Here is an 18,804-nt window from a genome sequence, read left to right as displayed (position 1 = left end):
AAGTATCATCTCTGCATGCATGGTCATAATTAGTTCAGAGACAGTTCTTTAGGCCTTGAGTGAGGCCCTCAGTTTGGCTTTCTGACTGGTGAGTGCACACCTTTGGCATTAATGTGTTGGTATGCCTATTGCATTTTTGTGTACCTTTTAAGGCCATGACGTGGACCCTACATTGTGCTCCTTTCTTCCAGGTTTAGACTTGTTTTTTTTTTTTGTCTTGAATGTGAGGATTCGACAAGCAATGCACATAATGACTTAAGTATATAACTTTTATAATAAAAGTATTTTTACTTGAAACATTTGTCATTATTGGGAATTTGATCTGGTGTTCTACGACCGCATAATGGGTGCGATGTAGGTCTTAATTCTCATTTAAGTGGTCTTAAAAAGGTCTTAAATTTATGGTGGTCAAACCTGGGGAAACCCTGTCATCACAGGGCTGACACATAGACACAGACAACCATTCACACTCACATTCACACCTACGGTCAATTTAGAGTCACCAGTTAACCTAACCTGCATGTCTTTGGACTGTGGGGGAAACCGGAGCACCCGGAGGAAACCCACGTGGACACGGGGAGAACATGCAAACTCCGCACAGAAAGGCCCTCGCCGGCCACGGGGCTCGAACCCGGACCTTCTTGCTGTGAGGCGACAGCGCTAACCACTACACCACCGTGCCACCCGCGAACGCATCTTGTTAATAAGAAACACCAAAGCACAAAGCCAGACGTCCTGAATACTTTCCTGCACTGGAAATCTTCAAGTTAAAGCTTTATCTCTGGTTTTTACAAAACACTGGCATTGGTGATTCCTTCCATAAAAAGTCCTTATAGAAAACACCACCATCTCAATGATTACATGCGTTTCTTTGTTAAATAGCAGCATGTTTATAAATCTGTTTAATGTTAGGATTAGATTATGAAGTGAAGCCAAAAAGGGGGGGGGGGATAAAACATCACCACCACAAAGTCAGAGGTAGAGACGATGATTTGTGCAGTTACACTTTGAGTCCTGAGCCAGGTGTTTTGTTTCAGATTGGAAATCTTTCTAACAGTTTTTTTTTTGGCTCATCAGGTTGAGCCTGTTTTTTTTTTTTTAAACCTATCCGCTACTTCAACGGCTGCATGACATCTCGTCTCATCTCGATATCGCGGCTTCAGCTGTTTCAGCACTGGATACGCCCTCGAGGGCCAGGACTGACCATCTGACTCATCCTGATTCATCACAGGATCTCAAATAGAAACTCGGTCATGTTTTTCTATACAGACGATCTATACAACTCTCATTGCCATCACCGTCAGAGACTGAGAAACGCAGGCTGTTGTGCCAAGTGTGTCAGAAATTAATGAACAAAGAACTGAAACGACTGGAGCTTGAATTATGATCTAAACCTTGATCTCCAACATCTCATCATTACAAACCTCTTTATCTTAGTGATAGTCATCGAATCATGGTGTCTCGTTTCTTGGAGGAGATTTTGAAGACGTTCTACTTTACAGGCCGTCGTAGATCCTGGGGGGGCGGAGCTTCGTGAGTGGGAATCATTGAAACGTCGGGCTAACATTATTCTTAGTAAAGGTTTATTTTTGGGTGAAAGGGTAGAGCGCGCGCTTCTTGGTACTTCTTGGTATTTTCATTGGTTCCAGTGCCAGTATGATGACACTAAGTGCAGAATGATGGAGTTTTATACACGTGTTGTAGCTGAAATGTGAAATAGCTGATTGTGGCTGAACGGCTCTTCGCTATGCTGAGTGGACACCAGGCTTCCTGTTTGCTTGGGTTTATGGGCTCTCCGAAGCCCTGAGGTCACTCACTCACACACACACACACACACACACACACACACACACACACACACACACGCGCACGCAGTCTCGGCATGAAAGCAGGAGCGAGTCTGGTTCAAAACCCATCCTGACTTTCTAAATTCATTGGTATCACTTGCTGGTGAAGAGGGAGGGAAAGGAAACTTTTTCTTTTTTTAAAACTTAGTCAGAACTGATGAAAAAGGAACTGCGAGTTTCATATCAAGCTTTAATTTGTATTCTGGTTAGCTCCATAAAAGGGAAGTAACTTGACTAATGTGTCTTATGCTCAACCAAGACTATTTTTTGGGCTAAAACTATAAACGTGAATTGTCCAGAAGCTCTTACTGTAGTTTTCACTTTCAAGCTTGGTCATGAACTTTGTTGGTTTGGACACACTTTCTTCCCTGATTGACTTATCTCGGGTCTATCTGCAGTTTACTTTTCCTCCCAACTTACTTTGCATTTAATATTTTTCAACCTGCCACACCAGAGTGACTTGTGTTGCTGCCGCTGTGGTCCACGTTACAGCTGAAACAAATGAAACCTAGTTTCCACCTTACTGCGAAAGTATGCTTTTGGGGGAGGTTTCTTGAGGGTTCTTGGCTTCGTGTCTTCTACTTGGGACCCTGTTTATTAGGGAAAACATGCTGTTGTAAGATTTTACATTAAAAAAAAACAGAACTGTTTTTTTTCTAGTTTAAGTTCATAGTAGGAGAGCCTAATTTTAAAATGTCACAGATTATAGATTATTTTTTAAAAACAGAAGCTTGTGGTGAAAAGTAAAGGTAAAATTGGTGATGAAATCTTTGTACAAATGTCTCTTTGCACATCCGTGTGTGTGTGTGTGTGTGTGTGTGTGTGTGTGTGTGTGTGTGTAAATGGGTAATTCTTCATCAGAGAGGCTAAAGTTATGAAATTATTAAGATTGCCGTAACTTGTCAGCTTGTTGATATCGCTAAAGTATGGAATCTAAGGCAAAATGTGCTGAAAACCATATTTAAAAAGAATCACCCCAATTTTAGCAATGTTGCTTCAGAGACCTCTTGGTTTGAATTTTAAGAAATGAAAGTTCAGTTTTTTCTGATGTAATTCCGTTACTGATTTTTCTTTCCTCATAAAAGATTTTGCATTCATAGTTAAACACAGCCAATTTTTCTATGCTTTTTTTTTTTAACGGTCAAAAGATACCCCATACAGTGTGAAATTTTTATTTAATACCATTATCTTGAGTCCTGCAGTGAAAAAGGTTGCCACATTTTGTTGTGAATGTAATTCCGTTACCGAAGAAGTACCCTTATACATAATAAACAGAAACCAAAAGGAAACAAAGGTTCCCTCATGGTTTTCCTGTCTTAGAAAGATATTTACTTCCACCAAGGAGACTATGTTTTTGTTGAGGTTGGTTGGTTTGTCTGCCTAAACTTGGTGCAAGGGTGTAGAACGGGCCAGATTATGGAGTGAATCTGAGTCACGTGGGGCGGATCCACAAATTTCGTTAAACTTTCACTCGCGTTTCAAGATGCAGCGTTTGGTCTTGACCGACGTCTGTGCTGTACGAGTGCCCTTCTGGTTTTGAGAATGAGTTTGAATGGCTCTAAGGCAGACTAACATTAATAACAACATACAGTACCAGTTAAAAGTTTGGACACACCTTCTTATGAATTAAGTCACTTCACGTCTTAAAGTAATGATGGATGTTGTTTCTCTTTACTTACCGTAGTTGAGCGGTTCTTGACATGGATTACTACAGTTGTGGTGTGAAATAGGGCTGTTTACAGTATTTTTATTATTTACTGTTTGATCTCAAACGCATTAACAATGTAAGAAACTCGTCCACTAGTTAACTTTTGACGAGGCACATCTGTTAATTGGAAAGCATTCCAGGTGACTACCTCATGAAGCTGGTTAAGATAATGCTAATAGTGTGTAAAGTGTCATCAAGGTAAACGCTGGATACTTTGAAGAATCTAAAATATCAAATATAGTTTATTTAACACTTTTTTTTTTGAGACATAATTCCTTATGTTCCATATGTTATTTCATAGTTTTGATGTCTTCAGTATCGTTCTACAATGTAGAAAATACAGAATCAGAATACAGAAAAACCTTTGAATGTGTAGGTGTGTCCAAACTTTTGACTGGTGCTGTAGCATCACACAGGCCTCAAAAAAGGTTCATACAATAGCTACTGAGCTGGGAGGGTGAAGGCTATCGTGCTTCCTCCAAGACATGAGAAGCCACAAACTGCATCGTTTCAAACTGCTGCTCGTGCTGCGTCACGGGATGGCGTAATGCGCTTGGTGTAAAGTGATGGTCACCCTCTAACACATGTATGAGCTCATGAGTCTGGGCCCATGATGCCCAGACACTGGTGTCTCTGAACCTTAAAGCACGGCCAATTTTGGTCCTTTGTACTGCTGGGACACGGATAGCCATGGCATCAACAGGGTTCAAACTTGCGATCTTCATACGCTACTCACGAGCATCTGAGAGTCGACAAAACAGTCTTCCAGCTCTCAGTTTAGCAGCTTGTTATTGAGGTTTTAGACGTACCTTTGTTCAGCTGTGTTTGAGGTTGACAGGTTTCAGCAAAATTTCCAGCCTAACTGCATCTCAAAAAACTAACTACTGGAGTAAAAATTAGTGCTGTCAAGCGATTAAAATATTTAATCGCGATTAATGTCGCAACAGTCATAGTTAACTCGCGATTAATCGCAATTTAATCGCACATTTTTGTCACATAAAAGACCATTGTAATTCTCTTATCAGCATAAAAAAAGTGAATGGGCTTGCTTTGTACCAATGTTTTTTTTTTTTTAAATTTATTGCAAAGCATAACACGTCTTGACACAGCCACTGCAAAGTAAAACCTAAGCCGAGCACTGGCGCGGGGCTAGCAAGAGAACCATGAGTGAAATGATCTACTGTTTGAGTTAGTCTACAACTTTAATCAGAGAGATAGGTTACACAGTGACGGTAGCCTTGACATGCTTGATTATAATATAAAGTACACTATTATATTAACTTTAAGTTGTTCGTTGATAAATATTGCATTGAATCTGATCTTTACTGTTTCAGCTCACTTAACACATTTTGTACTTTTACACTTTCTGCCTGTTGATGCGTCGCGCTGTCCAATCAGAGGCGGCCAAATTTGCATATTACAGGAAGGATTTCTGGGATAGCATTGTGTTTACAGTTCAGAGGGATCTGGCTTCTTAAAACTGAATAAATATTTAAAAAGAGCCAAATGAGCCAGTCTTTTGAACGGCTCTTTTCAAAGAACGGATCACAAAGATGCGGATCCCATCAAAGAGCCATAAATCCCATCTCTACTAGCACGCCCTGCCTGCGCTGGTTCTTTGGGGGAGGAGGGCAGAGGACTCTGGCTGTGCGGGGCGTGGCATTACAGTCTAGCTGCTATCGGTTTTCTAAGCAAAGTCTCTGTTCCAAGTTCCTGGCAGTTTCAAAAGCTTATGAAAAACCTACATCATGTCACAGAGCGTTAATCTCGCGATAAAAAAATTATCGCCGTTAAAATTGAGTCAAGTTAACGCGTTAATAATGTGACATTTTTGACAGCACTAGTAAAAATAAATAAATAAAATCGATGGCTAGACAGCAGTTGGTGGAAATGGTTCAGTCAGGATTCTGAAACCGTCTAACTGATGAGAGATTTCAGTGCGAGTCTCAATTTATCATATCGTATCATCATAGCTCTAAGATTTAACCTGTAAACTTTTTTTTTTTTGTCTCTTTCTTTGATGTTCAGATTGACCGGCTGAGTATTTTTTTTCCTTCTCTGTCAGCTGTTGATTATAGGGGAAGAGATGTAACTAAAAATGTCCATCACATCCTCGACTGTGCCATAATTACAGGAACATGACGCAGACTTGCGTGTAAACATTTTAGCAGACAGCCATAATTTCATTTCATAAGCATCTTCTCAGTGGCAAAGCCAGATTTTTATGAAGAATCGTTATGATTACAGACATGCACAAATAGAAAAAAAAAATGCCACTTTCAACAGAAGAAAAAGAGAATGAACAGGAATAAAGACCGAATCTTGTCTTTTGTGGGTTTGTTGAAACTTGTTAGTGTTCCAGCATATTACAAACGAATGTAAAGAAGAACAAACTAAACCAGCAGGACGACTTTATAGCACACAACAGTATGTTGAGCTCCGGAGCGCTGCGAATTCCTATCTGAGCTGTGTGTGTATTGTGTGTGCAGGAAGCTTGTGCATTTCATGCTCTTGTAAATGAGTCTGTGATTAGTCTGGAGATGGATACGCAAGGTGTTGGATTTCAAAATATCATTGTGTTGGATTGTGCTCTTGTATTTCCAAATCATTTTGAAACTTGGATAAGCTTCACTGGCGTAACTGCAAAAAAAAAAAAAAGTAGTCAAAGCTGCACAGTTTGGATTGATTTAAGTTGTCATTTACACACAAACGCATAAATCACTAAAATGTGTCATTAAAGCAAAGCATACAAGCACTTGTTTTCCAATAACAGCACGTCCTGAAGTGTTTTGTTATCCCAGATATAGAAACGGGTTCTAGCCGGCCGGCCATGTTTTCGTTTCCGGGCTGTATCTTTAAAACTACCGAAGATATCTTTGTATACGTAAACTTTATATACATATCAAGCAACATGTGAACTGGTGCCTTTTACTATTTTGGATTTTTGGAGAAAAGTATTTTTCAAATTTTTACATAAATAGATTTTGACGTAGTTTCTAAGAGCAATGTTAATTTCCGGAGCATATATCCAAAATTATTCATGATATGGATTTGAAACTTGGTATACATGTTAACAAGGTGATGTAGATGTGCCTTTTCATACTAAGAAATTTGAGAAATTGTAATTTTTCATGTTTCCATGAAAAAGAGTTCACAAGGTTCCCGGGGCCTTTGGAAGAGAAACAGGCCCACACCATTACCGATCCTCCCCCATACTTCACAGTGGGCATGAGGTGCTTTTCCGCATACCCATCTTTTGTGATGTATTTGAGTGTTTGTTGCCAAAAAGCTCTATCTTGGTCTCATCTGACCAAAGCACACGGTCCCAGTTGAAGTCCCAGTACCGCTTAGCGAACTCCAGTCGTTTACGTTTATGCTTATAAGTGAGAAAAGGCTTTTTCCGTGCATGCCTCCGAAACAGCTTGTTGGCATGCAGGTAGCGCCTGATGGTTGTTAGGGAGACTTTGTGACCCCAAGATGCTACTCTTTGATGCAATTCTCTAACAGTGAGCTTTGGAGAACATTTTACTTCTCTTACCATCCTCCTCAACCGTGCGTGGTGGCAAGATAAACTTGCATCCTCGTCCGGGCTTGTTTGCCACTGTTCCAGTTGTTTTAAACTTCTTGATGATTCCTCTGACTGTAGATATGGGCAGGTGTAGGCGAGTGGATATTTTCTTGTAGCCGTTGCCTGACTTATGAAGGTCGATACACATCTGCCTTACTTGAACGGTGTGTTCTCTTGTCTTTCCCATGTTGAAGAGTGGATAAGAGAAATAGGCCTCTGTGTCACATCATATTTATACCCCAGGGAAACAGGATGTGATGAATTACTAATTAAAGGTTCCTAGATACTCTGATCAACTTTATAAACTACAGTAGAAATGACAGAAATGCTTCAGTTACATTTATTTTCAATTGTGGAACAAGTGATTTTATGAAAAATAATTATTTCTTAGTCAGGGATTTTTTTTTTTTTAATTCACTTGAGTTAAGGGTTACGTTTTTCTACAATTTTCAGTGTGAGATTATGCTTCTGGGCAATTCCATGTAAATGTCAACCTCACCATGCAAAAATAAAGCAACATGTAATACATCAAAACCACTCCCAGAGATCTCACCTAGGCCTGTATTTTACAGATGTGAATAAGTTGAACCAATTTGTAACCAACCTAATATGTCACTGTCAGTCTTTCTTTCTTATAATTTAAAACCCAAGCTAAAATCAACTTTGATCATGTACAATTCTATATTATTGCCACAAGCCACAGAAATGTATGCTAAAATCCACAAAACAGCAAAACAATAGCCATCCTAAATATTATTTAAGAACTTTGATAGTTTTAGCTGATATTTAGAGAGTTTTTCAAAGGGTTATGGTGGTTAAATTGCTGATTTTCTAAACATACGCCATGTCTATTTCAGACGCGTCACACCCGTAACGGAATTTCGTCACATCCATAACGCTGACTTTTCCTTCCGAAACTCTGCATGAAATACAAAATATTTTAAACAAAGATTTTTTTAATATTCACCTTGGACCCCTCTATCAAATGGATATCTCCATTTCGACATTAGGTTTACAATTTCACAGAGTTTGATAAAAATGTACAGTCACCCAAGAAAAGTGATACTTTTTCTGTCACATCCATAACGCATCTTTTATTGGCATTTTCTGGCATGCCCTAGATGTACTATGGGAATTGTTCTTGTTCTATCACTTCTCCAGTATGGTACAGCCTTAAAATATACAACACCTGTTTAAATACTGGGAGACAATAAAACATGCACTGGGTCATTTGTTGCCATTTTGAGTTCAAGTGTCACGTCCATAACGCTGGAATTGCTCCTCTGCAATAAAAATTGAATTTATTTTAAGGCTTTTAACACATCTTAACCAGGGGTGCCAATAATTGTGGAGGGCGCCGTATGTTACAGAGCCAGGCAGCGTACTACAGAGGGTAACTGAGAAAGCCAAGCACACACACACATGCATGGAGGGAAATTTCATACATATTTTGCAAGTATTTTACAGGGAAATGGTTAGTAATTTATTAACTGAGAATGCACCAGAAGGCATGTAAATGTAAAAAATGTTCATGCCCCCAGACCTTCCTAGCATTAGTGCGCTGAGGCGGCTTTGCCGTCGCAAATTCCAGGACCGCCTACTACTGTGTGGGTTTTTTTTTTTTTTTTAAGCCAGCTACTTCAGATTTTCTGGAAAACCCTGACATAAGAAGACTTACTAATGTAAACCTCAACTTCAAGTTATATAAAATGAGCAAAAGAATCTTGTCTTTTAATACTTTTGACTATCTTGAATAAATATTTGTTATAGGTATAGAAGTGAGTCAGAATAGCTTCCACATCTGCCTTTCTAGCTCTCTGTGCACTTGACCTTTTACGGAGATTTGTGGGCGTCACTACATGCAAATGACAACTGTCAATTTGCAAAACAATCAGTGTCAACATGTCTGGAACACAGTTCGTAATTTTAAATCAGCATTTTCTGAAACTTGTGTAAATCCAGTGGAAAACTTTTTAGTGTGGTTTGACTTGCGCAGAAACTTGACTCGGTGATAAACGAGTCCCAGTGTTGAGACTTGCGCTAAAACAACTATAAACCACTGTTCGCTGATTTTTCTCTTAAAGTTACAGCTTTATTTACAGATTAACTGACGTCTCCTTTCACCATATTGATGGTTTTTTTCTTTGTTAAATAGCAACACGCGTGTTATCAGACTTGGATTACGTGTGTGTCTTACTTTGACCGTCTTGTGTCCGTGTTTGTCCATCAGGGCTCAGGAAGTTCCTCCAGAGGTGTTGAGGCAGAGGGAGCTGAAATGGTTAGAGATGCTGAAGGACTGGGACAAATGGATCAGCAAGAGATTTAAGAAGGTAAGAGAGATGTTTATTAGTGCAGCGTTATAGAAATAATTAGTTTGTACCTGCTCCTAGAAGGGGTTCTTCACTTTTAATAGATTCTGATAATTCTGATAATGATGATGCTAATAGTATGAAATTATTCTAAACTCTTGTAGCTTTTAAATTCTTAACAGTATTTATTTCCAGTGAAGCTTTGAGCTCTTTCTGCATCTTGCTCAACCTGACTCATGAAGGAAGATTTCCCAAGTTCCCAAATAAACACTTGAAATAACTGATTTCCGTACCTGGAACGCTGACATGCACGTCAACATGTTTTCGAAATTCGCACTTATTCAGCACCATCTCCTTTATTTCTCTGTTCTGGAGACTTTAATTGCTTGGAAATTTGTATGTTTCTTCACTGCCTCATTAGCTGTGTTGTGTCTGGACAAGTACAGCATCTCACTGAAACTGAACTGTCCTCACACAGCTGGTGTGTGTGTGTGTGTGTGTTTTTGTCTCATTCTTTCTTCTGTTAAGCTCTCTAAAGCTTCCACTGGGACTGATGAAATCTCAGGTAAAGAAGAGGGCTCTGCTGAAGGTTTTCCTCAACTCTCATGGCTGCACTTGTTTTGTGTTTGCTTGTTTGCATGTGTGTGTGTGTGTTGAGTGATAGATTTGGTGTATTATGTGTTTGCATAATGGAGCAGTCTCTGTCTTTGAAATCAGGAAAGATGCTATGATCATGTGAGTGTGATTTTTACATCGTATAAATAGTATGAGGTGAAATTTATCATTTTAATAATTTAAAATACAAGTAAGAATAAAAGACCAGGGCTTACCGTGACACAGGACTTTGTGTGACGCTCTCCTGCGCATTTATGATTTTTATCCCCCGCTGGCTGAAAGGCCCGAATGGGGATTATGTCGTGGTGATTTCCATCCGTCCAGGGAAGGGTGCTCACCTTCTGAAATCAACTCCTCTCACAATTTTTGGACGAATTTCACAAAACTTGGCAGGATTCTTTGTTATATGTCGGTTATACGCATATTATAATTTCGTTAAATTCGGTTACATTTTACCAGAGTTACAGCCCTTGATTAACAAAATTATAATTTGACAATTTCATGAAGGTGTGTTTGCTTTCTGACATCAACTCCTCTGACAATTTTTGGATGAATTTCTCAAAGCTTGGCAAAAGGCCTTGTTATATGACGGTAATACGTATATTGCGATTTAATTTCGTTTGTGAAAATTTTCCCCAGAGTTTTGACCCTTGATTAAATAACGTGTACTTTGACAATTTTATGAGGGTGTACGTTCTTCTGAAATCAACTCTGCTCACAATTTTTGGAGGAATTTCATGTAATTTGGCAAAAAGGTTTTATCCCCAGGGCGGCACGGTGGTGTAGTGGTTAGCACTGTCGCCTCACAGCAAGAAGGTCCTGGGTTCGAGCCCAGCGACCGGCGAGGGCCTTTCTGTGTGGAGTTTGCATGTTCTCCCTGTGTTTGCGTGGGTTTCCTCCGGGTGCTCCGGTTTCCCCCACAGTCCAAAGACATGCAGGTTAGGCTAATTGGTGGCTCTAAATTGACCGTAGGTGTGAATATGAGTGTGAATGGTTGTCTGTGTCTATGTGTCAGCCCTGTGATGACCTGGCGACTTGTCCAGGGTGTACCCCGCCTTTCGCCCGTAGTCAGCTGGGATAGGCTCCAGCTTGCCTGCGACTCTGTAGGACAGGATAAGCGGCTGCAGATGATGGATGGGTTTTATCCCCCGCTGGCTGAAAGGCCCGAAGGGGGATTATGTCGTGGTGATGTCCGTCCGTCTGTCCGTCCTGGGAAGGGTACTCACCTTCTGAAATCAACTCCTTTCACAATTTTTGGACAAATTTCACAAAACTTATCAGGATTCTTTATTATATGTCGGTAATACGCATATTGCAATTTAGTTCAATTCAGTCACATTTTACCAGAGTTATGGCACAGTTGCCAGCGAGGGATATCGTGCTCTCAGAGCACTCTTGTTAAAGTTTTTTGATTTGTTGGTTTAATATATTAATAATTTATTCATCAAATGAATGAATTATCTGTTGATGAATAATTTAGATTTTAAAAAGTCAACTTTTATGACCTTTTGATTAGCTCTCTAAAGCTTACATAGACAAAGAAATGCCTGGACATAGTTTTATACTTTTTGCCAATTCTGAGCTTATTGTTTCAGTCAGCATGAAAGTGTTCTACATCATGATTCAGAGGAAACTACCCTTTCTTTCTAGTGCAGTGTAAAGTCACTGTCACGCATGACCTTTCAGTATTTGACATTAAACAAAATACGCCTGGTGGAAAAAAAAAAGCTTGTTTTATTGAATCGCTCCATAGTCAACCAGGGAATTTTTATTTTTCAATGTGCATCTTTAATCATGGCAGTGGGTGGTTGATTTAAACTTTGGCAGCAAGTATGTTGGCATTCTTTACTAGGCCCTTAAACAAAGTTAGTGTTCTAGCATTAGGGCTGTGCGATTATATCGAATATACTCAATATATCTCCGAAAATTCTGTGTGAGATACATAAAATTATTATATCGCAACTATCAAGTATTTTATGGTCATCTGCCGACTTGCATTTGTTTCGTGTTTGTTGCGTTTGTTTAAAACATTTCCGGTGGTTTTCTCCCTGTCCCTCATGCAGTAACATGAGAGGCTGCCTGGGGTAAAAAAAAAAAAAACAATAACGTCACACACTCCTACAACGTCATACATTTTCTCCATTTCACGATATACGATATATTGAAATCTCCTCTAAAGGACCCCATGAAATCTAACTTTTACTCTTTACTGTTTTCACTACAATCCCTGCAGATTAAATAACATTCTTGGTTAACTTTACAGGTAATTTTCAACAACACATTTTAAATTTTCATGTTCGTGATTAATCACAATTGAGTTGAAATAAGACCTATTTTTATTCAACAATCTTGAAAATTGCAACATATGGGGTGGCTTTGGAGAACGAGGCCACTATGGTAATTTGTTTAGTTCGTGGGCAAGTAGTTCGGAGTTTAAGAGACTCTTCATACTGTACCGGGTGAGTTTTCAGGTGATGGAACATATTTGTAGTGCTGCTGCCTTTCGTGATGACAGTTTGTTTTTTTTTGCACACTTTACAAATTGGCATTTGCTGTTCCACGTCCTCCTCACGATATCCAAAAAAATGCCAGATGACTGACCCTTTACTAGTTCTTTTAGGAACCAATTCGTCCGCTTCCATTTTTAATTTGTCGCTGAAATTGAGAGCTTACACGGTAGCCTATGCAACACCAGCAATTGCACGAACTGAGTCAGCGCTGTAAACCGAAACTAGGAAATCTTCCTGCAAGTTCCTTTCAGTACCGAGATGTCACCCGGGATTGGTTGGCGAGTGTTTGACGTTATTGTTTTTTTTATACCCTTAGGCAGCCTCTCATGTTACTGCCTGAGGGACAGGGAGAAAACCACCGGAAAAGGTTTTAAACAAACGCAACAAACACGAAACAAACGCAAGTCGGCAGATGACCATAAAATACTCTATAGTTACGATATAATAATTTTATGTATCTCACACAGAATTTTCGGAGATATATTGAGTATATTCGATATATCGCACAGCCCTAGTCTGAATCTTCGCTTCATATTTTTTTTTTATTTTATTTTCAACTAGCCAGCTGGGCTGGCTAGTGACAGGAATTACCCGCCAAATGACAAATTAAGTCACCTCAGGCCCACCGCGAATTTCGAGCCCTGCATTAATTGTTTGTTATACAGTCCACCTTTAGAACATGTATTTGTGTATTTAAAATATGATTAAAAGGGCAGTGAGGAATATTTTATTATTAGTGTGTTATGTTCTTTAAAAAAAAGTACAAATATTAATAAAACGTTTTGAATCTTTAGTAGTTACAGCGCATCTAAATACAACATTTTGTAATCAGTGAATCAGGGAAAATGAAGAACGGCATTCCGGAGTGTGTTGTCTTGCTTTGGGAGTTGTGCATATTTTTTTTTTTTTTGAACTCTGTGTGCACTTGTGCTATTGCTAACATATGCATTATTTTGTGTATGTGTGGGTCACTTTCTTTCTTTTTCTTTTTGCATCTGTATCTTATTTTCAGCTGATTGTAAAATCCTCCGATGTAGACAAGTTACCCCAATAGTTCCATGCATGCAAGCTACACAGTGAAATCATCACACACTCACCTCAAAGGAGAGCCTTGTTTGACTATGTACAGTAGTAGCCTGTAATTGTTTTTGTGCATTTAGCAATTCATGTCAAGTTATATTTTAAAAATAATATACGACTCAAACTGGAACAATTTTACAATGGTGAGTCAAATGCAGACCTTAAGAGTGTCATATATTACAATTGAATTTTTTTTTTTTTCTCGTTAAGCACTCTGAACAAAATTTCAAAATCCTGGAACTCCTATTTGCACTAAACAATGCAAAAAGAAAAAAAGCTTGTAATTTGACTCACGCTTGTATCATTTGAATCACTTCCCACCAACATGGGTACACCTCCTACCTGGAGTGATGGTCGTCGTCATGGTCATTTTCGAGATGTGTGTTTGTGTGTGGGTGCCAACAAGTGTGGATTGTGTGTCTAATGATTCCCCCCCCCCCCTCTCTCTCTCTCACACACACACACACACACACACACACACACACACACACACACACACACGTGTACAGGTGAGGCTGCGATGTCAGAAAGGAATCCCTCCATCGATGAGAGGCAGAGCCTGGCTTTACCTGTCAGGAGGGAAAGTAAAGAAGGAGCGAAACAGCGAAACGTTCAAGGTCAGACCCCTACGCGTGCTCTCACACACTCTCACACCCTCACACTCTATCTCTCAGAATGATAAGAAGAGATGATTTATATTGGGGATGTACTGGAAGCTGAATGCATGTTATGTAAGGAATAACACATGTGGGAGTGTGCTGTTGTAGGAAAATGAGTAACGACAGAGTGAAGTGGTGAAGCCGGACACAAAATGGACTTCCTGTTACCACTTTGTGGTGTGATTGTCTTCCTATAACAGCACATCCTAGAGTGTGTTATTCCTCTATAATATTCCACTATAAAACTGCTGTAACGTGTGTGGTGGTGTTTCCAGGAGCTGGACAAAATGGACGGCGATCCAAAGTGGATAGACGTGATCGAGAGAGATTTACACAGACAGTTCCCTTTCCATGAGATGTTTGTGTCACGAGGAGGACATGGGTGAGTGAGTGTGCGCACACATGCGCATGTCCAGCTTGGCACCATTCTGATATTTTAGAGCCTCTGTAATTTTCTCATAATGTAGTTCTCTGATGTGGTTGTCCATCTGTGTGTGTGTGTGTAGGCAGCAGGATCTGTTGCGGGTACTAAAGGCCTACACACTCTACAGGCCTGATGAAGGTTACTGCCAGGCTCAGGCTCCTATCGCTGCAGTTCTGCTCATGCACATGCCTGCTGAGGTCATTCTCACACTTCTCTCTCTCTCTCACACACACACACACACACGTATGTGTGTATATGTATATGTAGAATCATCAAAGCTGGAAAACAACATTAGCATTTTCCCTCTTCATGATCTTACCGTATCTCTTTCTCTCCCCGTTTGTGTAGGATGCGTTTTGGGGTCTTGTTCAGATCTGTGAGAAATACCTTCCCGGTTACTACAGTGCAGGCTTGGTGAGTCTGAGCTCACTGGCTCCACTTCTGCATGAACCATCACCATAAATTACAGCCCTGTGCTCATTTGTAAGGATTATCTCACTGGTTATTTCCAAAGATCAAACAGGATCAAAATCGAATTTGATTGAACACGAGAGCAAGGCGGAAAATCCAAGCAGTGCGTGGCGTCCGAGCTCTAGACAAAGCAGCAGAGATTTTGCTCTGTGGAACAAGAGTGGTTTCAAAATGATTGCTGCTCATTTTATTTATGCAGGAAGGTCAAGATGCACTAGTTTAAACTGGTTTCTAATAAAAAATAAATAGATGTGCTGGATGGATGTAACTGGATATGAATATTTAAGTTATTCCATGAAATCGAGTCGTACATGAGCTGATAGCTATAAGCCATGTACAACGAGATTGATTGTTTGTTTTATTCGAGCCACATTCACTGGATTTTGAGAAACGGAGCATTTTTATCTCATCTCATCTCATTATCTCTAGCCGCTTTATCCTTCTACATGGTTGCAGGCGAGCTGGAGCCTATCCCAGCTGACTACGGGCGAAAGGCGGGATACACCCTGGAAAAGTCGCCAGGTCATCACAGGGCTGACACATAGACACAGACAACCATTCACACTCATATTCACACCTACGGTCAATTTAGAGTCACCAGTTAACCTAACCTGCATGTCTTTGGACTGTGGGGGAAACCGGAGCACCCGGAGGAAACCCACGCGGACACGGGGAGAACATGCAAACTCCACACAGAAAGGCCCTCGCCGGCCCCGGGGCTCGAACCCAGGACCTTCTTGCTGTGAGGCGACAGCGCTAACCACTACACCACCGTGCCGCCCGGAGCATTTTTATTTTTTACAAATTCGATAAATAACTTTATTAGCGGAGCTCCCAGCGGAGCACCATACCTAAGAAAAAATGGTAAACCCATCGAGTCGATTTTTTTTGTGGTTTCAGTGTACATGTACCACCAGTCATACACACCGCCTAGTGGCCAGTGTTAGTAATTACCAGTCATACACACCGCCTAGTGGCCAGTGTTAGTAATTACCAGTCATACACACCGCCTAGGGGCGGCACGGTGGTGTAGTGGTTAGCGCTGTCACCTCACAGCAAGAAGGTCCTGGGTTCGAGCCCCGGGGCCGGCGAGGGCCTTTCTGTGTGGAGTTTGCATGTTCTCCCCGTGTCCGCATGGGTTTCCTCCGGGTGCTCCGGTTTCCCCCACAGTCCAAAGACATGCAGGTTAGGTTAACTGGTGACTCTAAATTGAGCGTAGGTGTGAATGTGAGTGTGAATGGTTGTCTGTGTCTATGTGTCAGCCCTGTGATGATCTGGCGACTTGTCCAGGGTGTACCCCGCCTTTCGCCCGTAGTCAGCTGGGATAGGCTCCAGCTTGCCTGCGACCCTGTAGAAGGATAAAGCGGCTTGAGATAATGAGATGAGATGAGACACACCGCCTAGTGGCCAGTGTTAGTAATTACCAGTCATACACACCGCCTAGTGATCAGTATTAGTAATTACCAGTCATACACACCGCCTAGTGGCCAGTGTTAGTAATTACCAGTCATACACGCCGCCTAGTGGCCAGTGTTAGTGATTACCAGTCATACACACCGCCTAGTGGCCAGTGTTAAGGCCAATTTATGCTGACAACCCAGTCCTCGCAGACAGCGTCGCAGATGGCGTCTGCGTAGCCCCCCCACCTTCGCAGACGCTCTGCGCGCACCTCCCAAAAATTGTGACCACTGTTTTTGTTTTCACGACCGGCATTTTTAAAAACACGAGCGAAGATGGAGCAGCACGAAGAGCGGTTGATTGAGGAAGTGAGGAAGTACGGACATCTATACGACTCCAGTTCTAGTCATTATAAAAAAAAAAAAAAGTTCTAGTTATAAGTAACCAGAGGATAAACACTCCACTAACCACACCCACCAACTACTCCTAGCGACTTCGCGCCCCCTTGCGTTGTGCTGGTGAATAACATTGCGCACGCCTAGTTCTCCCCGCTCAACAATAAATTACAACTGTCTGCGAAAAGCTATCTGCGAAAGCCTTGTCGCAAGAGCATGCAGAGGCCTTTAGTGATTATCAGTCATACACACCGCCTAGTGGCCAGTGTTAGTAATTGCCAGTCATACACGTCGCCTAGTGGCCAGTGTTAGTAATTACCAGTCATACACGCCGCCTAGTGGCCAGTGTTAGTAACTACCAGTCATACACGCCGCCTAGTGGCCAGTGTTAGTGATTACCAGTCATACACGCCGCCTAGTGGCCAGTGTTAGTGATTACCAGTCATACACACCACCTAGTGGCCAGTATTAGTGATTACCAGTCATACACGCCGCCTAGTGGCCAGTGTTAGTGATTACCAGTCATACACGCCGCCTAGTGGCCAGTGTTAGTGATTACCAGTCATACACGCCGCCTAGTGGCCAGTGTTAGTGATTACCAGTCATACACGCCGCCTAGTGGCCAGTGTTAGTGATTACCAGTCATACACGCCGCCTAGTGGCCAGTGTTAGTGATTACCAGTCATACACGCCGCCTAGTGGCCAGTGTTGGTGATTGCCAGTCATACACACCGCCTCGTGGCCAGTGTTAGTGATTACCAGTCATACACACCGCCTAGTGGCCAGTGTTAGTGATTACCAGTCATACACACTGCCTAGTGGCCAGTGTTAGTGATTACCAGTCATACACACCGCCTAGTGGCCAGTGTTAGTGATTACCAGTCAAACACACCGCCTAGTGGCCAGTGTTAGTGATTACCAGTCATACACACCGCCTCGTGGCCAGTGTTGGTAATTACCAGTCATACACACCGCCACGTGGCCAGTGCTAGCCAGTAAAGAAATAAAACAAAAGAGACTGGCTATGATATAAGAAAATTCTACAACCCAGAAACAGATGGGAGCTCCGCTTTTAGGCAGTGTCTAAATCTATATATTACAAAACATCCAACAAAATAATTTCTGCTTAGAATGTAAACAAACCGGTGAAATGACAGGAACAATTTGTGAAAAATGCTGCTATAATAACTCTTGAAAAAATAAATTTAAAAAAAGGATACACTCTTACCATCGAATACTTTTATTCCAATTTTTGTTGCTTTCTTTTTTTTTCCCTTGGGGGGTTGTTTTCAAGTAGAGTTTTTATTTCATCCTCGGTTGGTTCAGCAATACGTGCCGCCATTTTGTTTTTCTTCTTTAGGGTTTCTTGGTGGTTGGTAAACCAACTTAAAAGGTGCATTACCGCCACCGACTGGGCTGGAGGGTGGAACAATAGATATTCTGCTGGGGGGGACCCCGCTATATTTTTTCAGCTATTTCTGTTTCTTTTAAATACTTGATGACAAAGTGACTTGATGCGCTCCACCATTTTGTTTTTCTCTACTCCCTGTATATGAGCTGATATCCTAGTAGCCAATCAGAGCGCACAATTGCTCAAATCCAGTGAATGTGGATAGAATAAACAGTATTATACAGAATGAGCAGTGTTTTGAGCAGTACTAATACAGATTCAATTACGAAGCAAACTAGCTTAACAGAAAGATCCACAGGACATGATGCTGGGAGCAGAGATGTGCTTCAGGGCTGGGATTCTGTCGGATGCAAAAATATTTACACAAGGCCATCCTTAAAAAAAAAAAAATTAGTTTCCTGTCCACCGG

The 18,804-nt window shown here is 41.1% G+C and overlaps 1 protein-coding gene across 3 annotated transcripts in view; it reads left to right on the top strand.

Annotated features, from left to right (window-relative positions):
• tbc1d10aa (TBC1 domain family, member 10Aa) overlaps positions 1-18,804 on the top strand; it is a 43,105-nt gene that overhangs the window by 12,629 nt on the left and 11,672 nt on the right. For all 3 annotated transcript variants that reach the window (XM_060931290.1, XM_060931291.1, XM_060931289.1), the window contains 5 exons: positions 9,354-9,453; positions 14,147-14,254; positions 14,572-14,678; positions 14,803-14,917; positions 15,069-15,134. In XM_060931290.1, coding sequence (XP_060787273.1) covers positions 9,354-9,453; positions 14,147-14,254; positions 14,572-14,678; positions 14,803-14,917; positions 15,069-15,134 — 496 coding nt within the window. The remainder of the gene's footprint in view (positions 1-9,353; positions 9,454-14,146; positions 14,255-14,571; positions 14,679-14,802; positions 14,918-15,068; positions 15,135-18,804) is intronic.

The sequence above is a fragment of the Neoarius graeffei genome, chromosome 10, assembly GCF_027579695.1.
Source record: "Neoarius graeffei isolate fNeoGra1 chromosome 10, fNeoGra1.pri, whole genome shotgun sequence".
Lineage (NCBI taxonomy): Eukaryota > Metazoa > Chordata > Actinopteri > Siluriformes > Ariidae > Neoarius > Neoarius graeffei.
This window is presented reverse-complemented; position numbering and strand designations above follow the sequence as displayed.